The 25530-nt window shown below is 51.3% G+C and overlaps 3 protein-coding genes across 3 annotated transcripts; 1 reads left to right on the forward strand and 2 right to left on the reverse strand.

Annotated features, from left to right (window-relative positions):
- Nucleotides 1-297: 297 nt before the first annotated feature.
- Nucleotides 298-1161, reverse strand: LOC311203122 (olfactory receptor 14A16-like; the record flags this gene model as incomplete). Its single annotated transcript, XM_084277756.1, has 1 exon — nucleotides 298-1161. One exon carries the CDS (start codon nucleotides 1159-1161, stop codon nucleotides 298-300), a length of 864 nt encoding a protein of 287 aa, XP_084133882.1.
- A 13054-nt stretch (nucleotides 1162-14215) lies between these two features.
- Nucleotides 14216-15151, forward strand: LOC311203123 (olfactory receptor 14A16-like; the record flags this gene model as incomplete). The annotated part of the gene is made up of 1 exon (XM_084277757.1): nucleotides 14216-15151. The coding sequence occupies one exon, from the start codon at nucleotides 14216-14218 to the stop codon at nucleotides 15149-15151; it is 936 nt and encodes a 311-aa protein (XP_084133883.1).
- Nucleotides 15152-23881: 8730 nt separating this feature from the next.
- LOC311203124 (olfactory receptor 14C36-like) lies at nucleotides 23882-24805 on the reverse strand (the record flags this gene model as incomplete). The annotated part of the gene is made up of 1 exon (XM_084277758.1): nucleotides 23882-24805. The coding sequence occupies one exon, from the start codon at nucleotides 24803-24805 to the stop codon at nucleotides 23882-23884; it is 924 nt and encodes a 307-aa protein (XP_084133884.1).
- Nucleotides 24806-25530: the final 725 nt, after the last annotated feature.

Genomic DNA, 25530 nt, shown 5'->3' on the forward strand with positions numbered 1-25530 from the left:
AAAAAAGATGTGTTTTTTTATCATTTCAAAGGGACAAAAAAAAATTAAAAATTGTGGCTGATTGCAAGCAGATGTGATGCAAAAAGAGCAGAGCTGGTCATTATGCAGTGTCTGGATTACACAAGACCAGGAGATACTGCATTAGGACAGAGATGAATGTGCACCATGTTATAGCTTAGAGACACTAGAAATAAGAAAACACAAACCAATTACTAAAACCCCTATAAATACATATTAGTACTAATGTGACATGCATGGCCAGTGATACACAGAAAGAGATAGACAGTTTATTGCTGCTTAAAAACATACAGTGCTTAGTTTCCACATGGCATCCTTGAGCTCCTGGTTCCTCATGCTGTAGATGAGGGGGTTCACTGCTGGTGGAAACACCGAGTAAAGAAATGTCACTATGAGGTCCAAAAAAGAGAAGGAGAGGGAGGGGGGCTTCAGGTAGGCAAATATGATTATGCTGACAAACAGAGACACCACAGCCAGGTGAGGGAGGCAGGTGGAAAAGGCTTTGTGCCGTCCCTGCTCAGAGGGGATCCTCAGCACAGCCCTGAAGATCTGCACATAGGACACCACAATGAACACAAAACACCCAAAACCTAAACAGGCAGAAACCACAATGAGTCCAGTTTCTCTGACGTATGTGTCTGAGCAGGAGAGCTTGAGGATCTGGGGGATTTCACAGAAGAACTGGTCAACAGCATTGCCATGGCAGAGGGGCACTGAAAATGTACTGCCTGTGTGCAGCACAGAATAGAGAAACCCACAGGCCCAGGCAGCTGCTGCCATGTGGACACAAGCTCTGCTGTCCAGGAGGGTCCCGTAGTGCAGGGGGTGGCAGGTGGCAACGTAGCGGTCATAGGCCATGACAGTCAGAAGAAAGTACTCTGTGGAGAGCAAAAATACAAAGAAAAGGAGTTGAGCCACACATCCTGTGTAGGAAATGGCCCTGGTGTCCCACAAGGAATTGGCCATGGATTTGGGAACAGTGGTGGAGATGCAGCCAAGGTCAGTAAGAGAGAGGTTGAGGAGGAAGAAGTACATGGGGGTGTGGAGGTGGTGGTCACAGGCTATGGTGATGATGATGAGGCCATTGCCCAGAAGGGCAGCCAGGTAGATGCCCAGGAAGAGGCAGAAGTGCAGGAGCTGCATCTCCCGTGTGTCTGCAAAGGGCAGGAGGAGGAACTGGCTGATGGAGCTGCTGTTGGACATCTGCTGCCATCAAGTGTGGAGACCTGTCCAAGGAGGAAAAGGCACAGTGAGAATTTAGGGAACTTTTCTTCGAGGAAAAATTCTTCCAATTCTTAGGGAATACCCTCAGATTGACTCTCTGTATTCAGGAAGATTTTTGGCAGGTCGCTTTTGGGAGGTCTGTTTTGTTCTGGCTTGACCAGACCACTGCTGAAAGGAGGGTCAGCTGTGGGCTCTCAAGAACTCAGTCCTGCCTGGCAGCAGTCAATAAATAGAAGGATGGTGTGATCACAGACTAAATCCCCTGTGGCTAGCAAGGAGCTTTTCAGCACTGTCATTCAAATTTCACCTGAAGGCAGAGCAGAGCTTTGGAGCTTTGGTTTTCTCCTCACTGCAACTGAGGAGTGTTTCTTCTGTCAGAACTCCCTGACCTTGCTGCAGCAGTGCCAGTGAAACCTTCCCCTGAGTGCAGAGTGGGGAGAGCTATTCTGTCTATCATCCCTGGTTTCAGCTGCCCTGTGCTGGACTCTCTGGTGTTCCCTGTAGAAGAAACTGGACCCCACAGAGAGATGAGGAATACAGTTCTCAGTCCTACAGATGGGGATCCTGAAGTGAGCGTCATCTCAGTGCCAGGCCCACCAAAGGACATTCCCAGAGCCCCAGGTAACGGGGGGACGAAGGCAGCAAGGACAGGAGGGGAAACAGAGAAATGCTCTAGCCAGGCCTGGAAAGAGAGGGATGGACAGACAGGCACTCAGAGATTTGTCCTCAACATGGGTTGGGCTGCCAATCAGATGACTCAGTCTGAAACCCCGGACTTCCAGGCACAGAGTCTGTGCTGGGTGGCAGAAACCAGGGGGTCTGTGTGGGAAGGTGTCTGCACTGCAGAGGATGTCTGGGAGGTACCAAATCCCCACTACCACAGCATTTCTGGGAGCAGCTCCTTCTCCCTCCCTCACAATGTCTCTGCTGCCTGGAGCTGTCCCTGAAGCTGCTTCTCTTTGCCCATGTCACCTCCTGCTCTGTGTTCACAGACCTCAACCTACCTGCCCTGCACTCAGCTGTGCTCTGCAGACACCTCCTGGCATCAGGGCACTGCCCCAGGGAACCTCTGTGTGTGCAGGGCTCAGGAGATGCTCTGACAAGTCCAAATGACCAATTGGTTTGCACTGCCTTCTGCAAAGTTGTCAATAAAAGCTCAGCTCTCACTTCCCACCCAGTCCTAAGGAGCAGAAAATTCAAAGCAAAGTCCCTTCACCTGGAGTGGAAAATGCATCCTTGGTGTTCTTGAAAAGTTGCTGGAAGTTAATGTGGATCTGCTGGAGCTGGGAGCAATTTGGGGGTGTGCAGCACCCTTTGCTACAGCAGAAGGACCCTACACTGTCATTCCATGGGTCACACTTTACACCCATAGCATCTTTCTTCAGCAATGCTGATGGAAGCCTATCAGGCAGGCTGAGTTCTGACCCTGGCAGCAGCAGTCTCTGCCCCAGCACACAGACCCCCAGGGCACATAGGGACCCTGATCACAAGGACAGCCCTGGGCACCCCTGGGTGCACACGCTGCTTCACACCTCTGCAGCCATGCCCAGGAGAAGACAGCTGTCCTGCCATGTCCCTCTCATGGGGCACAAGGGCATCCCTTCCAGGCAGCACTTTCTGGTCCTAGAGAGAACCTGTCCTCCTGACAGACCCCACACACTGCCCCATGTCCCAGCTTTAGGAGATCCCTCCAGGAACACAACCTGCATTGCCCTGCACCCACAGACATACCAGGCAGAGTGCTGTGGAGATTTCTCCTCCAGTGAGCTCTCAGCATTCATCAACTCTCTCAGCCTCACAGGTCTCCCCTTGGTGCCTCCAGGCAGTGTCCCCAGCCCTGTGTGCTTGGCAGAGGAGCTGCTCCTGGCCAGAGCTGTCTCTTGTCAGAGCTGCTGGGTTGCAGTGAGCTCCCTCCATCCCAGAAGCCCAGCCCAGCTCACAGCAGAGGAGCAGGCGAATACGTCACATTCTCCATTCCCGAGTCTCCTGTGAGGTGTCCCTGGAGCTCCAAGTAACTTACTTGGAAAGACAGTAAGTCTTTACTGCCTTTCCCTTCCTTGTCTGGGGAGAAACCCTTGTGTCCAGCAGAGTCCTTTCTCCTGATCAAACCAGAGCTGGGCAGGACAATCACCTTTCCTTGTTCTCGTGTAAGACAGGACTCCCAGGTAGTGACAGGAGGGGGACCCTTTCCCCCTCTTGCAGTCACTCCAGACCCCTCATTCTTGCTTTGCAGCCCTGGGGCTGGAAGGATTAGCAACTCTGACCTATGGCTGCCACAAACTCATTGGAGCTGGGATTCCTCTTGCAGTGGCACAAATAGGCTCCTTCTGTCTGGGAGCTGCTGGTCCCAGCTCCCATGGGAATTACTTGGGGTGGAGGCAAGTTGTCATTAACTCTTCTCCATGAGACTGAGCCTCATCAGATGGCAACTGTGTGTCACCTCCTTTTGCTGTACCCAAAACTGAAGACCAGGAATGACTCTTTGGGAGCCCATGCCAGAGGCTTCTGCTCCTCATGCACAACTGGGAGTTTGTAAGACAAATCAAGGCTGTAGTTTTCCTTGTCACAAATCTCTCCTAACTCCTGTCTTTTACTTCTGCAACACTTTTCCATACCCAGCATCAGGAAATGTCCAGCAGTAGCTCCATCAGCCATCTCCCATTCTCTCCTTCCTACGACTGAGCAGCATGGGGGGGGATGGGGAATGTGTTTTGGGGTCAGTTCATCAGACATTGTCTCGGCCACTTTTTCTTCCTCAGGGGGAGGACTCCTCACTCTCCCCTTGCTCCAGCATTAGGTCCCACCCATGGGCGACAGTCCTTGCTTTATCGGGGGGTGGTGCTGGCATTGGGCTTTTCAGGGTTAAGTACAAAGGCATTTTCTCCTCATCCCTTTTCCTGTGTGTGGCTGCTATTCCAAACACACCCACTTTATTTTTACCCATGCCAGTCCCTTCCCTGTCTGCAGATAACCAGGCTCAGGACCAACAGCTCATTCCCAGGAGCAAAACGAGTCAGCAGAAGAACAAGATAAAGCAAAATGGCCAGTATGAGACTAGACTTACCTAATTTCAGCACTTGCATTAAAGAGACCTTTCTCCTGCCAAGCACTTACTTGCATACCCCCCTCAGCACCATACTACCTTCCTGGTACAGTGAGGGTTAAGAAAGGGCTGGAGAGGGAGGTGGAGGCACCCATGGTGTCTAGGGGGAGCATGTAGGGATGGGCTGGGGAGGAATGTGTGGGGCTTTGGATGGAAAAGGTGGGGATTTGAGAGAGTAATTGGGGCCTGGGTGGGGAGTGTTATAAAGAGTTCTGGGGGGTTTATAGTCTGCTAAAAGAGGCTAAGGGGGAAGGTGTAGGTAGTTAAGGCCTGGCGGTCGGAAGATGTGCTGTACGGAAAGGTAGGACCCCCTCCAGGTAGCCAATAGCATTAAGCCTATGATGTAAGTGGGCGGAAGTGATGTCATAAATCTAAGCTATAGAATGCTGTTCCACTCACCATTAAACGCCATTTGCCATCCACCACATTGGTGTTTGCGTGCTGATGACCAAGCGGCCTGGGGGTGGTCGCCGTGCCGTTCCTGAACCAGGTCGCGATTCTTCAAAAGGCAACACTGTACTGAGCACTGGTGAGGCTGCACCTTGAGTGCTGGGTCCAGTTCTGGGCTCAACACCATCAAAAGGACATTGAGGTTCTGGAGCGTGTCCAGAGAAGGGCAACCAGGCTGCGGATGGGGCTGGAGGGCAAATCATATGAGGAGCAGCTGAGGGAGCTGGGGGTGTTTAGCCTGGAGAAGAGGAGGCTGAGAGGAGACCTTATCACTGCCTACAACTACCTCAAAGGAGGGTGTAGAGAGGTGGGCGATGGTCTCTTCAGTGAGGTGACAGGTGATAGGATAAGGGGAAACAGCCTCATGTTGTGCCAGGGAAGGGTCAGATGAGATGTTAGGATGATATTTCTTACTGAAAGAGTTGTCAGGGCCTGGAACAGGCTGCCCAGGGAGGGGGTTGAGTCACCTTCCCTGGATGTGTCTAAAAAAAGCGCAGATGAAGTACTTAGGGGCATGGTTTAGCTTAGGACAGAAACAGTTGGACTTGATGATCTTAAAGGTCTTTTTTAACCTTGTGATTTTGAGATTCTTTTTAAAGTTTTCATAAACGACCAGATAACTGGGCTGGTCTTGAGTAAATTTGCACAGCACAACAAATTGGGAGGAGCTGTTGACTCTGCTGAGCGTGGAGAAGCCTTGCAGAGACCTGGACAGATCAGAGAGCTGGGCAGTCACCAACACCATGAAGCTTAACAAGGGCAAGCACCAGATCCTGCACCTGGGAAGGGGCAGCCCTGGCTGCACATACAGACTGGGGGGTCAGACGCTGGAGGGATTTGGGGGTCTTGGTCGACAGCAAGTTAAACACGAGCCAGCAGTGTGCCCAGGCAGCCAGGAGGGCCAAGCGTATCCTGCGGTGTATCAAGCATGGCATTGCCAGCCGGTCCAGGGAGGGGATTGTCCTGCTCTACACTGCGCTGGTGCAGCCTCAACTTAAGTGCTGGGTCCAGTTTTGGGCTCCACAGTACAAGTGGGACATTAGAATATTGGAAAGTGTCCAGAGGAGGACAATGAGGATGGTGAAGAGTCTGGAGGGCAAGTCTCATGGGGAGAGGCTGAAGTCCCTTGGTTTGTTCAGTCTGGGGAAAATGAGACTGAGGGGAGACCTCATTGCAGTCTGTGGCATCCTGAGGAGGGGGAGAGAAGGGGCAGGCACTGATCTCTCTTTGGTGGCCAGTGATAGAACCTGAGGGAACAGCATGAAGCTGTGACAGGGGAGGTTTAGGCTAGATATGAGGGAGAGGTTCTTTACTGAGAGGGTGATCTGGCACTGGAACAGGCTGCCCAGGGAAGGGGTCACAGCACTGAGCTTGACCAAGTTCAAGAAGCATCTGGATGACGCACTCAGTCCCGTGCTCTGAGTTGGCTGGGCCGGTGTGGAGCCAGGAGTTGGACTTGATGATCCTTATGGGTCCCTTCCAACTCAGGAGATTCTATGATTCTATGACCATGACTGAAATCACCACTTAGCAGTGGATCTGCACACCAGCACTTGTGATTGCTCTCTAGACTTCCCTTCCCCTTGGACCATTCAGACACCTCTCAACCATCCAGCTGCTGCTCTGAGTTTCAGGGAGTTAAACCCTTGCCTTTCTGGCAGTTGTCTGACTCATTCTGTCTTTAGCCAGCTCTTGAGCTGCAGTGATTTCATAGTCTCCTTCCTCACTAGAACATTTCTCACAGGGTTAAGCTTTGTGGAAGGTGTCTTTGCAGATCTTCGTCGATGGCAGTTTGCAGTCGATCCAGGTCTTGATGATGGTTCAGCATAGTGGTCGCTCCTGTAGCTGTACCAGCTACCTCCAGGCTGAGCAGTGTTGCTATTGTCAGTGCTGTCAGTATTTCTCTCTTTTGGATCCTGTTGTCTACATCTCCCCAGTAATGGCTCATTTCTTCATCCGAATGATATAGGACCCTGGGAACAATCAAAACTTGTACACAAAAGTCAGTTGTAGAGTTGAAACGCTTAATGGACACACAGGGGGTTAGACCTGTCTGATGACAGATCCACATCCCTGATGCGGATGGAATTGCCCATTTATGGGTTGTATCGATCGCAACAGTTTCTGCACAGACCGCGCTGTTCCAGCTCACTAAGGTGGCATTGCCAAAACATATGCCTTGACCTCTAACCTGGTCCAAAGTGATTCCTCTCTGTGGTGTATCCCACTTGCACTGAGTCGGGTTATCTTTTGATCAGTAGCTAAAAGGAGTGTTGAGGGCAATACCCTCATAGTAAGGGGGATAAGCATCATAACACAGCCAACATGCATCAGTAAGATTGGGGTTGGATTGATTCAGTGATAGGAAAGTAGCATCTAACACACCTAAGAATGATTTGCCAGCCAAAAGGTGAGAGTCTGGGATCGAATTGCCTAAAGGAACCTTTCGTTCAGCTGGTAGGGACTGGTAGGGACTGAAGTAGGAACTGGCAAGTTGTCTTTTCCCTGTTGGTTATTGCTTTTGATCCCGACATTGGGACCGATTGCTGAGGTGGTTCTCAGCTCCTGTCTTCTAGTAAAAATTAGTCCCCTCCTATTAATGCCACCTTCCCAGTACCTAAAGCCCCAGGTTTTGCCAGCAGTCCATCCCCAGTCATTCTCATTTGTTACATTTAGCATAAAATATCTACATAACTCTCCCTCCTTAGGTCTTTTTACACTCAGAGCCCTCCAAGATCTCTCCACTATTAGTTTTCTGTACCTAATGCAATTGTAAGGTCCCAGTTGAATTCTGAGGCACCTGTCTGGTCCTGCTGCTGTTGTCCAGTCAGAGGCTATGGTCTCGCATCCCCAAGTAGGACAATAGTATTGACTAGGGGAGTTGCACTGAGGTCTGCCTGGATTAAAGCAAGGACATACATAGTACTTTGCATCCCACAGACAAGGGTCCACTGGGACAAAGCTACAGAGATGCACTTTAAAGCGAGGAGGGCCTGAGGTGACGATTTTCTGGAGTATTTTCTGATCCTCCCATCTTCCTAACACCCATTCCTGTGGTCGATGTTCGTACAAACCAGTAGACGGCACGACAAACCCTAAAAGTAAAACCAACCAGAGACATTGTGGCCCTTTGCCACGGGGGTTTGTCTCGCCATCGTTTGGATTCTGCCAGCGTGGAACCTCCAGGTGCGGACAGGGTGTTTGCTGACTTGTTGTCCTCCTCAGCCACCAGGGTGCACAGGTCACAAAGGCGCCCGATGATCTGGTCCTTTTTGCTTTTGATGGAGAGAATTTGGCTTTTAATTTGATCAATTGTGAGCCGCTCGCCTTGGCTGGTATTCGACTCGGAGCCGGAACTCGACTGACTGGCCACTTCCTGTTTTCCACTCCTTTTTGTTGGGCTCCGACCCCACCCACCAGCTTTGTAGGTGGGTCCTTGTTCCCTCCCACTCTACCTGCCCCTCCTCCTCGGTGGGTTCTGATTGGCTCTCCGCCTGTCGCTCATGTTCCTGTCCCTTCCTTCTCTATCTCTACCACCCTTCCCTTTCACGTCAGCCAGCTCTGGAATTTCCTCCCTGTTCCCACCAAAAGGATTTTTGCCCCGCCCTTCTTCTCCGCTCTCGGCGCCATCTTTGGGCATATAGGGAGGTGGCTCCGAGCAGCTTCCTGAGATTCTGATTTCTTAGCAGCAGCCCTGGCCTCCTCAGCTAGCCCTTCCCAGAAAGATTTCGCTCGCTCCTGCCCCTCTGTAAAAGGTTTTGCCCGATCTGACCCTCCGTAAGTGGATTAGGGTTCGGGTATGGAGGCGGCATATCGCCCTCTCGATCTTTGGGCTCGGCAGGCTTATCACCATCTGGGGGCTGCAAAGTTTGTGTGGCCGCCCCGATGCCCAATTTTGGGGTGACCAACAAACATTCTTTTGCCACCCTCCAAGTGTCCTGCTCTTGTATCGCTTTCCAGAGTGCCTGCACGACCCTCCCCCACGATTTCAGATTTTTCCCACTACCTGAGGACATAGTTTCCTCGGCCAAAGCTTTAGTACACTTCCCCCACACCTCAGGGTTAAGAATATCAACCGGCTGGTCAATGACCCCGATTTTCAAAAGTCTCGCAATGGCGAGAGTAAAATCTTTAACCTCACACTCAATACCCCACTGCGTACGCAATCCCAATACGACCTTCACAAGGGCTTCCATCCTCCTTGTGGGTCCAAGGGCGTCCCCTCCACTGGGCTGGTCCTGCCACTCCGGCCGCCATTCACCTGACGCAGGCGAGTCTCCCGGGTTTACGGCACCAGATGTCGCCGTTCACGGCGTGGCGACCCGGTTCAGGAACGGCACCGGCGCCACACTCTGGCAGCACAGTCCATCAGCTCACAGACACCAATGTGGTGGACGGCAAATGGCATTTATTAGAGAGGGGCGCGGGGCTTTATACCCCAGGGATCGGATGTCACTTCCGTCCGCTGACCTCACCGGCTACCTACTGTTGGTTACCTAAGGAGAGAGGGGGGGGTCCTACCTTTCCGTACAGCCCGAAATCTTCTGACTGCCAGGCCCTATCTACCGACAAATTTAATGAAGGTGAAAAGAAACAAAAAGCCATCTGGGTCCCCCACTTAAACAGGCTGCAGAAGGAGCCCTGAGAGGTCTGAGGATGGAGTACTTCGAGCATGTGGAGAGCAGCCTCATGGATTTGGTAGATGCTTGTGAGGTCACTGGGAACTGAGTATCTCAACAATGTGTCCTTGGACAGTAGGGGAACACGTGCTTGTGAGGTCATACTGACAGACCTGGAGCAGGCTGTGGACAGTGGAGGTTGTTGTGAGGTCACTGATTCCAGAACAGTTGACAGGACAAGAGAAGGCAGATGGTCTGTGTTGTGATGTCAGAGGTTCCCATGGAGCTGATAGGCCAGACAAAGCCCCAAACTTGTGTAGAGAGTATCATTACTCCCTGAATAGCTGATAGGCTGGGAGAAGACCAATAGGCTGTGTGGGTTCTGAGGAAATGTCTCTAGCCTGAGTCTAGGACCAGGCTTATGGACAGGATAGGTCCTTCTGAGGCTACTGGTAGCTGGACGTATGATTGGCCAGGAACTGACAGATATCTTAGGAATGTCCTTGTGATGTCAGTGGTGCCAAAATACCTGACAAGCCAGGAATGGGGACATGTCAGTGGTAGATGCTGTGAGATCACCTTTGCCTGAGTGGTGGACAGGCCAGGAGTGTGCCCCTTACTTGTGTATGACGTTGTGGTTTCATTGGTGCTGGATTAGCTTTGATGCTGAGAGAGGCATATGGCTTGTGTGGGTGTGGTGGTTTAGCCCTGGCTGGAGGCCAGACACCCACCAAAGTCGGTCTATCCCTCCCCTTTTTATTTGGACAGGGGAGAAAATAGATATCAAGAGGCTTAGGAGTCAAGATAAGGACAGGGAGAGATCATCCTGTAATGAACGACCTGGGCAAAACAGACTCAACAGAGGGAAGGACAGAAAACTCTCCAGTTTATTACACTGCACTGCACACCCAGTGACACCAGAGTTGGGTAATGAGAAGCGTGACCAGATCTTAAAACAACGGGACCAGATCTTAAAGCACCTTCCCCCCACCCCTCCCTTCTTGCAGACTTCAGTTTAGTCAGGATTTTGCTCCCTTCTTCCCCTCCATGGTGGCACGGGAGGGGCAGGGACTGGGAGATGGGGCTTCGGTCAGTCCCTTGCAAGTTGGTTTCCTTCTTGGCCAGGGGGGTCATTCCTTCCTCACCCCCTTCCCCTGCTGCACCGTGGGGTCCCACCCAGGGCAGACAGTCCTCCACGACCTTCTCCAACGTGAGTCCTTTCCCACAGGGCTTCAGCTCTTCCCCAGCTGCCCCAGCGTGGGTCACTGCTATGGGTGCAGTCACCAGTCACAGTGTCTCTCAGTCCCAGTCCTCCACGGGGTCACCAGCCTCCCCCCAGCAAAACTGCTCTGGCACAAGTCTCTCCCTCGCTCATCTCTGTGTCTCTATCTCTCTCCATGGGCTGCCAGTGCTGGCAGGGGCTGGCTCCAACGTGGGTCACAGCATCTACTGCCTGTCTCCCCCTGCTCCATCCAGCGTGGGGCCTCTCCACAGGCTGCAGGTGGGTCTGGGCTTTTTCCCTCGGCTGTGGTGGGACACCCGCTCCACCATGGGTTTCTCCCCAGGCTGCAGGGGCATCTTTCACTCTGGCACATTGGGCATCCTCCCCCCTCTTCCCAGCCTTGGTGTCTGCACAGCTCGTTCCATCTTCTCCCTCCCTTCTCTGGTGGAAAAAGGCAGCTGCTTGCGTTCATGTTTTCCTCAATGTGATTCCCAGAGGCGCTGTGACCATCACTGATGGGCTTGGCCTTGGTCAGCAGTGACTCTGCCCCTGAATCAACCAATGTTTGCTCTGCAGGGCCTGCAGAGAACTTCCAGCTGCTTCTTGCAGGAGCCACCTCTGCAGCCCCCATCCTCTGCCAGCACCCAGCTACGCCAGACTGCTACAATAACTGACCTTTCTATGTATCTGAATAAAACTGTCCTGGGAGAGAATCTCCTCTGAAAGCTGACCCCCTGCACACGCTGCTTGGCCGTAGCAGCAGCTGAGGAGAGAGATTTCATGGGTATTAAACTGTGTCATGTTGAACTGCTGTTTGTTGTCAGAGAAATCTGTCTGTGCCTGTGAGCACAGATGATGGGAGGAAAAGAGTTGGCAGTCTCAGGAGGGCAGTGAGGGACCTGCTGGGCTTGGGGAAGAGCAAGGTTCTCCAGACAGGGTTGGATCTCAAGGGACTGCTTTTCCTGCCTGTCCAGATCTCCTTAGCAGACCCATGTCCATCCCAGAATGCTGCTGCCACTTTTTCTATTGACTGAGCCATGGCAGAAAATACCTGTGACTGGAGAAAGGTCCTTCATGGGAAACTCCTTTGAAAGCTACAGACCCAACTAAAATCCAAGTAGTTGTAGGAATTTTGAGCTCTTTAATGAAAATGAGTTGAAGAGCCATGCTTGTAAGGGCTTTCAGGATGTTAATGAGCCCCATGGTGTCTTTTCTTCTGAGTCCAGAAACCTCAAGATACCAAGATGAGAGTGAAGAAACCTCTCAAGAAGTTCAAATCAGGAGTAATGCCCAAAGTACCTTGAAGCACTAACAGGCCCCACTGGGAGCCATTCCTGACAAAGCCTCCCCATGGGCTCGTTAGAGCAGACAACTGGAGGCCATGAGGACAAACCCAGGCAAAGCACAGGCAGCTCTGATGCTGAGGACACCCTGGCTTGGTCTGATGAAGCAGAAATGCCAAGTGCTGACCCCCAGCCCCTGGGAAGGGAGATCCTGAGATTGTCAGAGATGAGACCACAGAACGATCCCCATGAGGTCTGAGACACCAGGAGGGAGCCTACAAGAACTGGTCTTCTCCTGCTGAGCTGGGCCAGGCTCCTGGGATGGGGGGAGCTCATGGCAACCCGGCAGCACTGCAGAGAGACAGCTCTGGCCAGGAGCAGCTCCTCTGCCAAGCACACAGGGCTGGGGACACTGCCTGGAGGCACCGAGGGGAGACCTGTGAGGCTGAGAGAGCTGATGGATGCTGAGAGCTCACTGCAGGAGAAATCTCCACAGCCTCTCCCTGGTATGTCTGTGGGTGCAGGGCAATGCAGGTTCTGTTCCTGGAGGGATCTCCTAAAGCTGGGACATGGGGCAGTGTGTGGGGTCTGTCAGGAGGACAGGTTCTCTCTAGGACCAGAAAGTGCTGCCTGGAAGGGATGCCCTTGTGCCCCATGAGAGGGACAGGGCAGGACAGCTGTCTTCTCCTGGGCATGGCTGCAGAGGTGGGAAGCAGCGTGTGCACCCAGGGGTGCCCAGGGCTGTCCTGGAGAGCAGGGTCCCTGTGCCCTGGGGAGTCTGTGTGCTGGGGCAGAGACTGCTGCTGCCAGGCTCAGAACTCAGCCTGCCTGCTGGGCTTCCATCAGCATTGCTGTTGAAAGATTCTGTGGGTGTAAAGTGTGACCCATGGAAGGACAGTGTAGGGTCCTTCTGCTGTAACAAAGGGTGCTGCACAGCCCCGAGTTGCTCCCAGCTCCAGCACATCCATGTCAACTTCGAGGGACTTTTCAAGGATGCATTTTCCACTCCAGGTGAAGGGACTTTGCTTTGAATGTTCTGCTCCTGTGCTCTGGGTGGGAAGTGGGAGCTGAGCTTTTCTTGATAACTTTGCAGCAGGCAGTGCCAACTCATTGGTCACTAGGACTTGTCAGAGCATCTCCTGATCCTTGCACACACAGATTCCCAGGGCAGTGCCCTGATGCCAGGAGGTGTCTGCAGAGCTGAGCTGAGCGCAGGGCAGGTTGGAAGAGGAATGTGAGCACAGAGTGGGAGGTAACATGGGCAAAGAGAAGCAGCTGCAGGGACAGCTCCAGGCAGCAGAGACATTGTCAGGGAGGGAGAAGGAGCTGCTCCCAGCAATGCCCTGGCAGTGGGGATTTGGTACCTCCCTGACAGCCCCTGCAGTGAAGACTCTTTCCTGCAGCACCCCCTGGTTTCTGTCATCCAGCACAGAGCTTGACCCCAGCATTCCATGGTTTGACACTGAGTCTTCTCTTTGGCAGCCATGAACAGAAACCCCTGAGTGCCTGTCTGTCTGTCTGTCCCTGTCCTTCCTGCCTTGGCTGGAGCATGTCTTGCTGTTTCCCCTCCTGTCCTTGCTGCCTTTGTCCCACTGTTACCTGGGGGTCTGGGCATGTCCATTTCTGGTGCTGGCACTGAACTGACCCTCACTTCTGTACCCCCATCTGTAGGACTGAGGAATTCCAAAGAGCTCCTGCTGGGCTGCACCTGCCCCCCACAATGGCACTGCTCTCCCAGGGACTCTTGTGCCCCAGAGAGGAGCCCCATGCAGGAGACATCTCGGCACAGAGGCCATGGCAATGTCACTCATCACATGTGTGTGGGCAGCTGCACTGAGCCCTGTGTGTCCCTGGCTGGGAGCGGGGACCTGAGATCCTCCTTGGGCAGGATGAGACTGCAGGAGGGCTTTGGAGCTCTGCCCTGGGAGACTGGATTCCTCAGCTCTCAGTCAGGAGAAAACAAAAGCTCCGCTTTGCCCTCGGGTGACATTGGAGTGACAGTGCTGAAAAGCTCCTTCCTATCCACAGGGGATTTAGTCTGAGATCAGGCCATCCTTCTATTCCCTTACTGCTGCCAGGCAGGACTGAGTTCTCCAGAGCCCACAGCCAACCCTCCTCCCACCAGTGGCACGCTCAAGCCAGCACAAAGCAGAGATCCCAAAAGGGACCTGACAAAATTCTTCGTGAATACAGGGAGTTAATGTGAATTGGCAACTGTTTTCCTCAAAGAATCGTTCCATCACTTCTCACTGTGTCTTTTTATCCTTTCACAGGTCTCCACACTTGACAGCAGCAGATGTCCAACAGCAGCAGCTCCATCAGCCAGTTCCTCCTCCTGCCCTTTGCAGACACACGGGAGCTGCAGCTCCTGCACTTCTGCCTCTTCCTGGGCATCTACCTGGCTGCCCTCCTGGGCAATGGCCTCATCATCATCACCATAGCCTTTGACCACCACCTCCACACCCCCATGTACTTCTTCCTCCTCAACCTCTCTATTCTTGACTTTAGCTGCATCTCCATCACTGTTCCCAAATCCATGGCCAATTCCTTGTGGGACACCAGGGCCATTTCCTACACAGGATGTCTGGCTCAAATCTTTTTCTTTGTATTTTTGTTCTCATCAGAGTTGTCTCTTCTGACTGTCATGGCCTATGACCGCTACGTTGCCATCTGCCACCCCCTGCACTACGGGACCCTCCTGGGCAGCAGAGCTTGTGTCCACATGGCAGCAGCTGCCTGGGGCAGTGGGTTTCTCAATGCTGTGCTGCACACAGCCAGTACATTTTCACTGCCCCTGTGCCATGGCAATGCCCTTGACCAGTTCTTCTGTGAAATCCCCCAGATCCTCAAGCTCTCCTGCTCAGATGCCTACCTCAGGGAAACTGGAGTCCTTGTGGTCAGTGTCTGTTTAGTTATTGGCTGTTTTGTGTTCATTGTGGTGTCCTATGTACAGATCTTCAGGGCTGTGCTGAGGATCCCCTCGCAGCAGGGACGGCACAAAGCCTTTTCCACCTGCCTTCCTCACCTGACCGTGGTCTCCCTGTTTGCCAGCACTGCCGTGTTTGCCTACCTGAAGCCCCCCTTCCTCTCCTCCCTATTTCTGGACCTGGTAGTGGCATTCCTTTACTCGGTGGTTCCACCAGCAGTGAACCCCCTCATCTACAGCATGAGGAACCAGGAGCTCAAGGATGCCTTGTGGAAACTGAGGACTGGATGTTTTAAGCACCAATAAACTGCTCATATCAACAACAATGTAGTCTGTATTTAGTAGGTTTTAATTTTTTGAGGTGTTTTTTCCTTTTACATTGTCTATGTTATAATTACATGGTGCACATTAGTCCTATTCCTAACACAGTATCTCTAGGTCTTCTCTGCTCCAGACACTATGAAATGACAACGTATGCACACCTTGCAGCCTGTCTGCCTTCAAAGGGACCCAATTTTTTTTTTTTTTTTTTTTTTTTAAATTTACAAGCACCTCTTCATCTCCTGAAACATTTGTCTACTTGTCTGGAGTGGCAATGCTTTCCCACCAGGACACAATGGGAATTGCCAGGATTGGTACCCATGGCAGCAGAAGAAATACTCACCTTCCCCTTTATCTGTCTTACCTCCAATCTGTCTCTTTCATCTCCATCATCATGCAGGTGTTTCCACCTCTCCTGATGATGTGGCCATGCCTAAGGACAGCTTTTCAGCCGACTAGATGGACGGATACTCACCGAATTCCACCTCCGCTCCTCTTTGGTCATTCAGATGCTGCTCAGTCTCTGGTTCCTGCTTTGTGCTTCAGAGAGTTATAAAATGTCCCATCTTTCAGAAGTCTAATGAACTGTTCTGTCAGGAGGTCAGTGTGTTGATAAGTGACCTTTCTATGTATCTGATTGAAACTGTTCTGGGAGAGAATCTCCTCTGAAAGCTGACCCCCTTCACACGCTGCTTGGCTGTAGCAGCAGCTGAGGAGAGAGATTTCATGGGTATTAAACTGTGTCATGTTGAACTGCTGTTTGTTGTCAGAGAAATCTGTCCAAGCCAGGTACTTGTGCACTCCCAGTTGACTCATTTCTGCAGCAGAATTAGAAGAAAGGCCTTGACGCTGTGCAAGCCCTGCTCAGCAAGGAACAAACATGTTTAGACTTTTTTGCTTACAAATCCAAACCACAGAACTATAGGGGACACATTAAAATTAATTCCACCCCATCTATTCCATAAGATCAGGAGGAGAAGATCTCTCATGGCTGGAAATCTTGATGTGCCTCTTCATGAAATCCCAGAGTTTCTCAAGGTCTGTTTGATGTGAAGCTCCATTTTCTTAACAGTTCACATCTCCTTGCAGATGGCTCTTCAAAGCTGTGCTGCATTAAACAAAATGACAGCAATAAGTTTCAAAGAACCTGGGACGTTCAGTTTCTTCAAAGGTCGATTATGGTAGCGCTTGAAAATGACATCAGGCATTTTTAGGACCATTCCTGTGGCTGGGAATGCCCTGAGCTCCAAGCTTAACAGTGCTCATTGTGAAGTACTTGGGGAGGTATCAGGCCAGGAACATCTTTCAGCCCTCCCACCTTCTGTTTTGTTCCTCTTCCTGAACCTTTAAAGTTTTGAATGTGGATTCTGGTAGAGCCTGTTAGTACCATTCCTTGTCTGGGAATGCCCTGATCTCCAAGGTTACTGGGGCTGACACCTTTTTCTGGGGAGGTTTCAGGCCAGGAACGTCTTCCATCCCTCACAGCTTTTGCTTGGGAGCTATTGCTGGATGTTGAGCATTTTTGAAGGTGGATTCTGGTAGAACTGGAAAATGACATCAGGCACTTTTAGGACTGCTCCCTTGGCATGGATAGTCATGAGCCACAAGGTTACTGGGTCTTCTTCTCCACTCACTCATGAGGATTCAGGCCAGGATCGTCTTTCATCTTGCACAGCTTTTCTTTGCGTGCCATTACTCTGTGTTTAGCACATCTGAAGTTGGACTCTGATAGGGTCCAAAAATGATGTCAAGTACTTTGAGAACAGACACTTGGAAAGGAAAGCCTTGAGCCCTAATGTTAATGGGGCTGCCAGTGTGCTTCCTGGAGAGGTTTCAGGCCAAGAACATTCATCTTCTTTGGCACCTTTTGCTTGGGAGCTATTCCTGGACATTCAGCAGTGTCGAAGGTGGACACTGTTAAAGGCAGAAAGTGACATCAGGCAGAATTATGTCCACTCCCATGGCTATGAAAGCTCTTCCCCCCAAATTAATAGGACTGGGCTGACTGGAGAGGTTTAAGGCCATGATCATCTTTCATCGCTCACACCTTTTGTTTGGGATGCATTGCTGTATGTTTAGCAAGTCCAAAGGTGGTCGCTGGTAGAGCCAGAAAATGATGCCAGGCACTGTTAGAATGATTCTGTTGTCTATGACAGCCCATAAGCCCAAAGGTCACTGGGCCTGCTAGTGGGCTACCTTGGGAGGTTTCAGTCCAGAAACATGTTTCAGCTCTCTCAGCTGTTGCTTGGGATCTATTACTGGATGTTCAGCATTTCTGAAGGTGGACACTGGTAGAGGCAGAAAATGACAGCAAGTACTTTTAGGACTATTCCATCGTATGTGAAAGCACTGAGCCCAACGGTTACTGGGGTTGCCTTTACCTGGGGAGGTTTCAGATCAGGAATATCTTTCAACCCTCACACATTTAGTTTGTGAGCTACTGTTGTACCTTAAGCATGATCAGAGGTGGATGCTGGTAGAACTTGAAAATGACGCCAAGCACAGTTAGGGGAGTTGCCTTGGGTTCGAAAGCCTTGAACCCCAAGCTTACTGGGGCTTCTAAGTGGGCTGCCTTTGGAGTTTTCAGACAAGGAACATGTTTGAACCCTCACACCTTTTGTTTGGGAGCTATTGCTGGACATTTAGCAGTTTCCAAGATTGACACTGGTAGAGATGGAAACTGACATCAGGCAATGTTATGACCATTCCCTATGCCACACGTGCCCTGAGCCTCAAGGTTACTGAGGCTGCTTGTTGGCTGCCTGGGGAGGTTTCAGGCCAGGAACATTATTCCACCCTGGCACCATTTGTTTGCGAAATACAATAGAGGTGGGAGATTCTCCCTGGGGCTCATTTTGTTATTAATAAATTACCATTATTAATAATATTATTAAAACATTAATGGCAAAAGAGAATTGGGGAGAATCTCCCACCTTTGTTGGATGTGGGGGGGTACCATTGTGATTGAGGATGAAGAAAAGTCTGAGATACTTAATGACTTTCTGGCCTGTCTTTAGTAATCAGAGCAGTTTCTCTCCTGATACCCAAACCCCTGAGTGGAAAGATGGGGACGAGAAGTGGACGGAAGACCTCAACATCCTAGGAGATCCTCCTCACTTGCTTTTCAAAGACTCTCTTGTTTCAAACGTGGTCTTTTGGATCCACCCACCCCAACCTATGACTCAGTTTACCCCTTGGCTTTCATCCAGGCTCTGGCTGCCAAAATCAGCCAACTTACACTGCAAGAAAATCACCAGGTGTCCAGCACCAGGTTTGTCTTTAGCAGCTGGGTGGCCAAGGAGATGTCAAGATGCCAGGCAGCTGTGCCCTGTGCATGGCCACCATGGGCAGGGAGAGTGCCTGAGGCCTGCTGGGCACAGGGATGCCTGGGGACCAGCACCCCAAAGGCCTTCCTCCAAAGGGTGCTGGGCTAAGGGGTGGTAGACAGGGCTGTGGTGGGCAGGACCAAGGTGGGTGAGGTGTGTGTGGGCAGGGCTCCAGTGAATGGAGCTTTGATGGCCAGAACTTTAGTCGGAGATGCTTCTCTGGGTGGAGCTGTGGTGGGAGGGGCTTCAAACCTGGGATGGGATGGGATGGGATGGGATGGGATGGGATGGGATGGGACGGGATGTGAAGCGAATATGATGTGTTCTGCCTGATGAGCTCTGACCTGGGTCTGAGGGCTCCATGCAGGAGAGCAGCTCTCTGCAGTGCAGGTCCCAGGCCCAGCCAGGAGAAAGTGGCAGAGATGGGCACAGCTGCACCAGGGCTCAGGCAGGGACAGAAGGCCCCTGGCTCAGCTAAGCCATGTCCCTGGAGCCCTTGGCAGGAGACAGTGTGGGTGCAGGTCACAGGGGAGGTCGGTCCCAGCCAGTGAGACCCACGAGCCCCCCAGGATCCTGAAGTAGATTTTGAAAAGTTTCCAAGCCATAGAAAGTAAAATGTGGTCAGTCAGTGACTGTAAATAATACTTCTGTGTACATCAGTGCCCCTATTTGATTCCTTGACATGTAAAGTGCAGGCTCCTTGAAGGGTTATTCCATGCTCTTTGCACCAAGGAAAAGGAGTCATTCCCAAGGGAAGCAGTGGTGTCTGCAGGTCCCTGTGACACCATCACCATCTAACTGAAATTGGCAGCTTGGCTTCCTCTCTGCTTGCAGTGGAGCAGATGTTCACACAGACTCAAACCGAGCTGGTGAGGTCGAAGAACACAGGCAGCCACAGTGGTGAGCACATTGCCTGTCCCTCAGAAATCAGTACCAGTGATCCTCCCAGAGAGGAAAGGAGTGGCTTAAACCTGGAATTTCAGGCAAAAGGGAATGCACAATGCCTACCACTGATGTATTGAACATCTCTGAAGTTTACACCATCCTTAGAGAGATGGGGCTGAAGGGCAGTCAGGAAAATGCTTCCTTCAGGTCCAATTCAGTAAACCAAGACAAATTAGGTGCTAATTTGGTTAGCAGTGGATATGGATCTGCTACTACTGGATATAAATCTTCAGTTATTTTATTTATATCTCTGAGATCCTGTACACTTCACATTGACACTTGTTAAGGTACCGCTCCTGTCTCCCCAAAAGGGAGGTGATGTATCTATGGCACCTCGTGCGCTTGGCTCGAGTACACAAACAGCATTCATGGCAGATTGGGCAGGCACTAATTCCTGCTCCACACCCAGGCCACCTGATATTATTTGACCCTGTACTTCCTCCCATCTACTATTGATTTTTCACACTCTTTAAATTTCCACAAATTCCTAGTTTAAGCTGACCCGGATTAAAAATGTTATCCCAGTCAGACCAGGTCTCCCTGCATTCACCACACCAACAATTGTTCCCAAATTGTACAACCACCTCCTGCTTCCATGTGAAACATTCAAACACAAACAGTGGTTGACATGAAAAATCTTCAGGCCCGTGTATAGAACACCAGGGAGCAACAGTTGGCTCCAAACTTGCCATGTGTTTAACTCAGTCACTCGCCACTCACACCAGAGTGAACTCATTTCACTCACACAAACAGTTCACCAAATCTAAATACTCAGCTCCTTAAGGCAGGATCCAAAGGCAATACCAATCAATCAATGCCCAGAGCAGCGACTCCCTGTGGGGAGTCAAACCCTGGTCTCCCTCGTGACAGGCAGGAGTTCTCCACTGAGCCACAGGGTACGCTGGTACAGAAGGGCGCAGCAAGTCTCCAGGCTCACTTTGTGCTCACTGAAACGTTCCCCATTCAAAGGGTGCCCCTCATAACCCAACAATGGATGGTGCCATGGGGTGTTTTTAGAGCAGATGACAAAACTGGACACAACACACTCCAGCCACTATAGCAAGGAGGACCCCCAGACTAACCTCTGATTCCCACATGCAACGTTACTACCACCTCTGGTGGGGACTCAAACCCCACCTTCCTGGGGCAAGCACCAATGCTGTTTACCTCACGTAGAATCATAGAATCATAGAATGGTCTGGGTTGGAAGGGACCCCAAGGATCATAGAGCTCCAACCCCCCTGCCACAGGCAGGGACACCAACCTCCAGGCCTGGATCTACACAAGGCTGCCCAGGGCCCCAAACAACCTGGCCTTGAACACCTCCAGGGACGGGGAATCCACTACTTCTCTGGGCAGCCTGTTCCAGCACCTCACCACTCTTTCAACGTAGGATGTCTCCTCACACCTTACAGGTATCCCCTTACCAAGTGTAACATGCCTGGTCCACTGATGATGGTCCTTGTGTATCCCTGCAGTGACCTGGGTGAGCAGGGCAGTCCTACTGAGACATTTCAGGGACAGACAGACATTGTGATTTATGACTGCCCACCATAGCAGTGACCCACGCTGGGCAGCTGGTGAAAAGCTGAAGCCCCGTGGGAAAGGACTCATGTTGGAGAAACCAATTTGCAAGGAAGTTTTCCCAGTCCCTGCCCCTCCCTGTGTCACAACAGGGGGGAAGATGGGAGTCGAATCATGACTACAGTGAAGTCTGCTAAGAAGGCAGGGGTGGGGGAAGTGCTTTAAGATCTGGTTGCTCTTCTCATTTTCCAACTCTGGTGTCACTGTGTGTTTAGTGCAGTGTAATAAATTAGACAGTTTTCTTTCTTTCACTCTGTGTTGAGTCTATTTTGCTGTGTTGTTGACAACAGGATGATCTCTCCCTGTCCTCATCTCGACCCCTGAGCCTCTCAATATCTACTTTCTCCCCTGTCCAACTGACAAGGGGAGTGATGGAGCAGCTTTGGTGGGCATCTGGCCTCCAGCCAGGCCTAAACCACCACACCAACATCCTCAACATTCCCCAAGGTGTCAGGTGGAGGGCCCATACCTATACCCCTTGCCTCCACTCGTAATGAGCCCCTTCACGCTTTGTCATGGGCATCAGACATGTCACCACAGCATCAGACACGTCACCACAGCATCAGACACGTCACCACGGCATCAGACACGTCACCACGGCATCAGACATGTCACTGTGGCATCAGACCTGCTGCGGTGCCAGGCACAGCCGGCCCTCGGCGTGTCGCAAAGGAGCTGCGCGCCACTGGCTCTCCTTGCCCTGGGTGACGAATCACCAGCACTGCCCTTTGTGACACCCTCAGTGATGCGGCTGCGGCTCCTGCCCCGCAGTGCCTGGTAGGGCAGCGACACAACAGGAGCGTGGAGCTGGCGAGGAGCCCCCGAGCTCAGCCCACATCTTTCCCTGCCTCCTCCCCTCCGTACTGCCAAGGTGTTGTGTTTGCTGAGGCATCCCCTTCCCAACTCCTACCCCTTTTCTCTGTCCGATAGGATGGCAGAGAGACCACCCAGGCTCCCCAGAGAGGGCTGGGAAGAGAGCAGGGCTCCCCAGGAGAACAGATCTCCAGCGGAGATCTCCAAGCTGTATGTGTCCCAGCTGCTGCAGGCCAGTAAGTGACAGAGGGCAGGGCTCTGCCATCTCTTCTATTTGCCTCCAGCCCCTCTCTACCAGCCCCCCCTGCTCCCCTCCTTTCCCAGGTCATTTAAACAGGTGGCAGATGCTCTACAGCTCTGCTGCTGTGGTGCAGATGGCCAAGGGTGCTGGCCAGGGTAAAGGCCCTGATAGAAATGAGGTCTTTGTCCCCTTGGCTATGGCTCATAACTCTGCCACAGATGCCGTAGAGGAGACACATTGTTCTCACGGCCATGGAGCGTCATTGCCTCTATGCAATAACCCAAGGAGAGGACATCATGTGTAATAATGTGTTACTTCCCTTGGAGTCACACAAAGGAAGAGCCCTGAGACACAGGTGAGGGTCAGGATCTCCCTGCCCAGGGGCTGGGGGTCAGCACTTGGCATTTCTGCTTCATCAGACCAAGCCAGGGTGTCCTCAGCATCAGAGCTGCCTGTGCTTTGCCTGTGTTTGTCCTCATGGCTTCCAGTGTTCTGTTCTAACGAGAACATGGGGCGGCTTTGTCAGTAATGGCTCCCAGTGGGGCCTGTAAGTGCTTCAGGGTACTTTGGGCATCTCTCCTGACTTAACTTCTGAGAGGTTTCTTCACTCTCCATGTGTTAGCTGATGTCTGTGGACTAAGAAGAAAAGACACCATGGGGCTCATGAGCATCCAGAAAGCCCTTACAAGCATGTCTCTCCAACTCATTTTCATTTAAAAAACTCAGCCTTTTACAACAACTTGTATTTCTGTTAGGTCCTTGGTGATGACGACTTCGAAGGATTTTCCCCGAAGGACCCTTTTTACATCATGGGTATTTTGTGTCATGGCTCAGCTGATAGAAGTGACAGCAGCATTCTGTGATGGATATCTGTCCCCTAAGGAGATCTTGACAGGCAGGAAAAGCAGTCTCTGGAGATCCAACCCTGTCTAGAGAACCTTGCTCTTCCCCAAGCCCAGCAGTTCCTCACTGGCCTCCTGTGACTCCCAACACTTTTCCTCAAATCATCTGTGTTCACAGGCACAGACAGATTTTTCTGACAACAAACAGCAGTTAAACATGATGCAGTTTAATGACCATGAAATCTCTCTCCTCAGCTGCCTGCTACGGCCAAGCAGCGTGTGAAGGGGGTCAGCTATCAGAGGACATTCTCTCCCAAAACAGTTTGAATCAGATACATAGAAAGGTCATTTATCAACACACTGCACTTCTGACAGAACAGTTCATTAGACTTCTGAGGGATGGGACATTTTCTAACCCTGTGAAGCTGAAAGAGAGTTGAAAGGCATCTGAATGACCACGAGCAAGCAGATATGGAAACCAATGAGCAAAGTGAAGTGCAAACATCTGTCTAGTTTGCTGAAAAGATGTCCTTAGGCATGGCCACTGCATCAGGAGAGGTGGAAACACCTGAATGACGAGAGAGATGAAAGAGACAGACTAATGCCAATGCAGGTACAGGGGAAGGTGAGTATTTCTTCTCCTGCCATTGGTACAATTCAATTATAAAAAATTACAGTACAATTATGATGTGCTTTTTTACAATTTCAAAGAAACAAAAAAATTGTGGCTGTTTGCAGGCAGATGTGATGCAAAGAGCGCACAGCTGGTCATTACGCAGTGTCTGGTCACACAAGACCAGGAGATACTGCATTAGGACAAGGATGAATGTGCAACATGTTACAGCTTAGAGACACTAGAAATAAGAAAAAACAAACCAATTACTAAAAACCCTATAAATACACAGTGGTACTAACATGACATGCATGGCCAGCCATAAGCAGAAGATGAGCAGTTTGTTACAGTTTAGAAACACGCAGTCATCAGTTTCCACATGGCATCCTTGATCTCCTGGTTCCTCATGCTGTAGATGAGCGCGTTCAATCCTGGCGGGAACAGCGAGTAAAGAAATGTCCCAACGAGGTCTGAAAATGGTAAGGAGATGGAGGGGGGCTTCAGGTAGGCAAACATGGCAGTGCTGACAAACAGGGAGACCACAGCCAGGTGAGGAAGGCATGTCAAAAAGGCTTTGTGCCGACCCTGCTCCGAGGGGATCCTCAGTACAGCCCTGAAGATCTGCACATAGGACACCACAATGAACACAAAACAGCCGGAAGCTAAAAAGGCGCTGACCACAGTGAGTCCAATTTCTCTGACATATGTGTCTGAGCAGGAGAGCTTGAGGATCTGGGGGATTTCACAGAAGAACTGATCAACAACATTGCCATGGCAGAGGGGCAGCGAAAATGTATTGGCTGTGTGCAGCACAGCATTGAGAAACCCACTGCCCCAGACAACTGCTGCCATGTGGACACAAGCTCTGCTGCCCAGGAGGGTCCCATAGTGCAGGGGGAGGCAGATGGCAATGTAGCGGTCATAGGCCATGACAGTGAGGAGGCAGAACTCTGTGACGATCAAAAATAAAAAGAAAAAGAGTTGGGCCACACATCCTGTGTAGGAAATGGCCCTGGTGTCCCACAAGGAATTGGCCATGGATTTGGGAACAGTGGTAGAGATGCAGCCAAGATCAGTAACAGAGAGGTTGAGGAGGAAGAAGTACATGGGGGTGTGGAGGTGGTGGTCACAGGCTATGGTGATGATGACGAGGCCATTGCCCAGGAGAGCAGCCAGGTAGATGCCCAGGAAGAGCGAGAAGTGCAGGAGCTGCAGCTCCCGTGTGTCTGCAAAGGGCAGGAGGAGGAACTGGCTGATGGAGCTGTTGTTGGACATCTGCTGCTGTCAAGTGTGGAGACCTGTCCAAGGAAAGAAAGGCAGTGAGAAATTAATGATTCAATGAGGCTTCATGAGAGGCCTCTTCTTTGAGGAAAACATCTTCCAATTCTTAGGGAATACTCTCAGATCAACTTGCTGTATTTAAGAAGAGTTTTGGCAGGTCCCTGTTTGGAAGTCTAGCTCCAGCATGCCACTGTTGGGAGGAGGGTCAGCTGTGGGCTCTGGAGAACTCAGTCCTGCCTTGCAGCAGTAAGTAAAAAGGATGGCATGATCTCAGACTAAATCCCCTGTCAATAGGAATGAGCTTTTCAGCACTGTCATTCCAGTTTCACCCAACAGCAGAGCGGAGCTTTGGTTTTCTCCTCACTGCAACTGAGGAATGTTTCTTCTGTCAGAACTCCCTGACATTGCTGCTGAAGTGCCAGTGAAACCTTCCCCTCAGTGCAGAGTGGGGAGAGCTGCTCTGTCCATCAGCCCTGCTCTCAGCTGCCCTGTGCTGGATGCTCTCTGATCACACCCTGGTGTTCCCTGTACAAGAAACTGGACCCCACTGAGAGCTGAGGAATCCAGTGTGCCAGGGCAGAGCTCCAAAGCCCTCCTGTGGTCTCATCCTACCCAAGGAGGATCTCAGCTCCCCGCTCTCAGCCAGGGACACACAGGGCTCATTGCAGCTGCCCACACACAGGTGATGAGCTGCATTGCCATGGCCTCAGTGTTGAGAT

Source organism: Gallinula chloropus (genome assembly GCF_964237585.1).
Source record: "Gallinula chloropus genome assembly, chromosome: 35".
NCBI classification, from domain to species: domain Eukaryota; kingdom Metazoa; phylum Chordata; class Aves; order Gruiformes; family Rallidae; genus Gallinula; species Gallinula chloropus.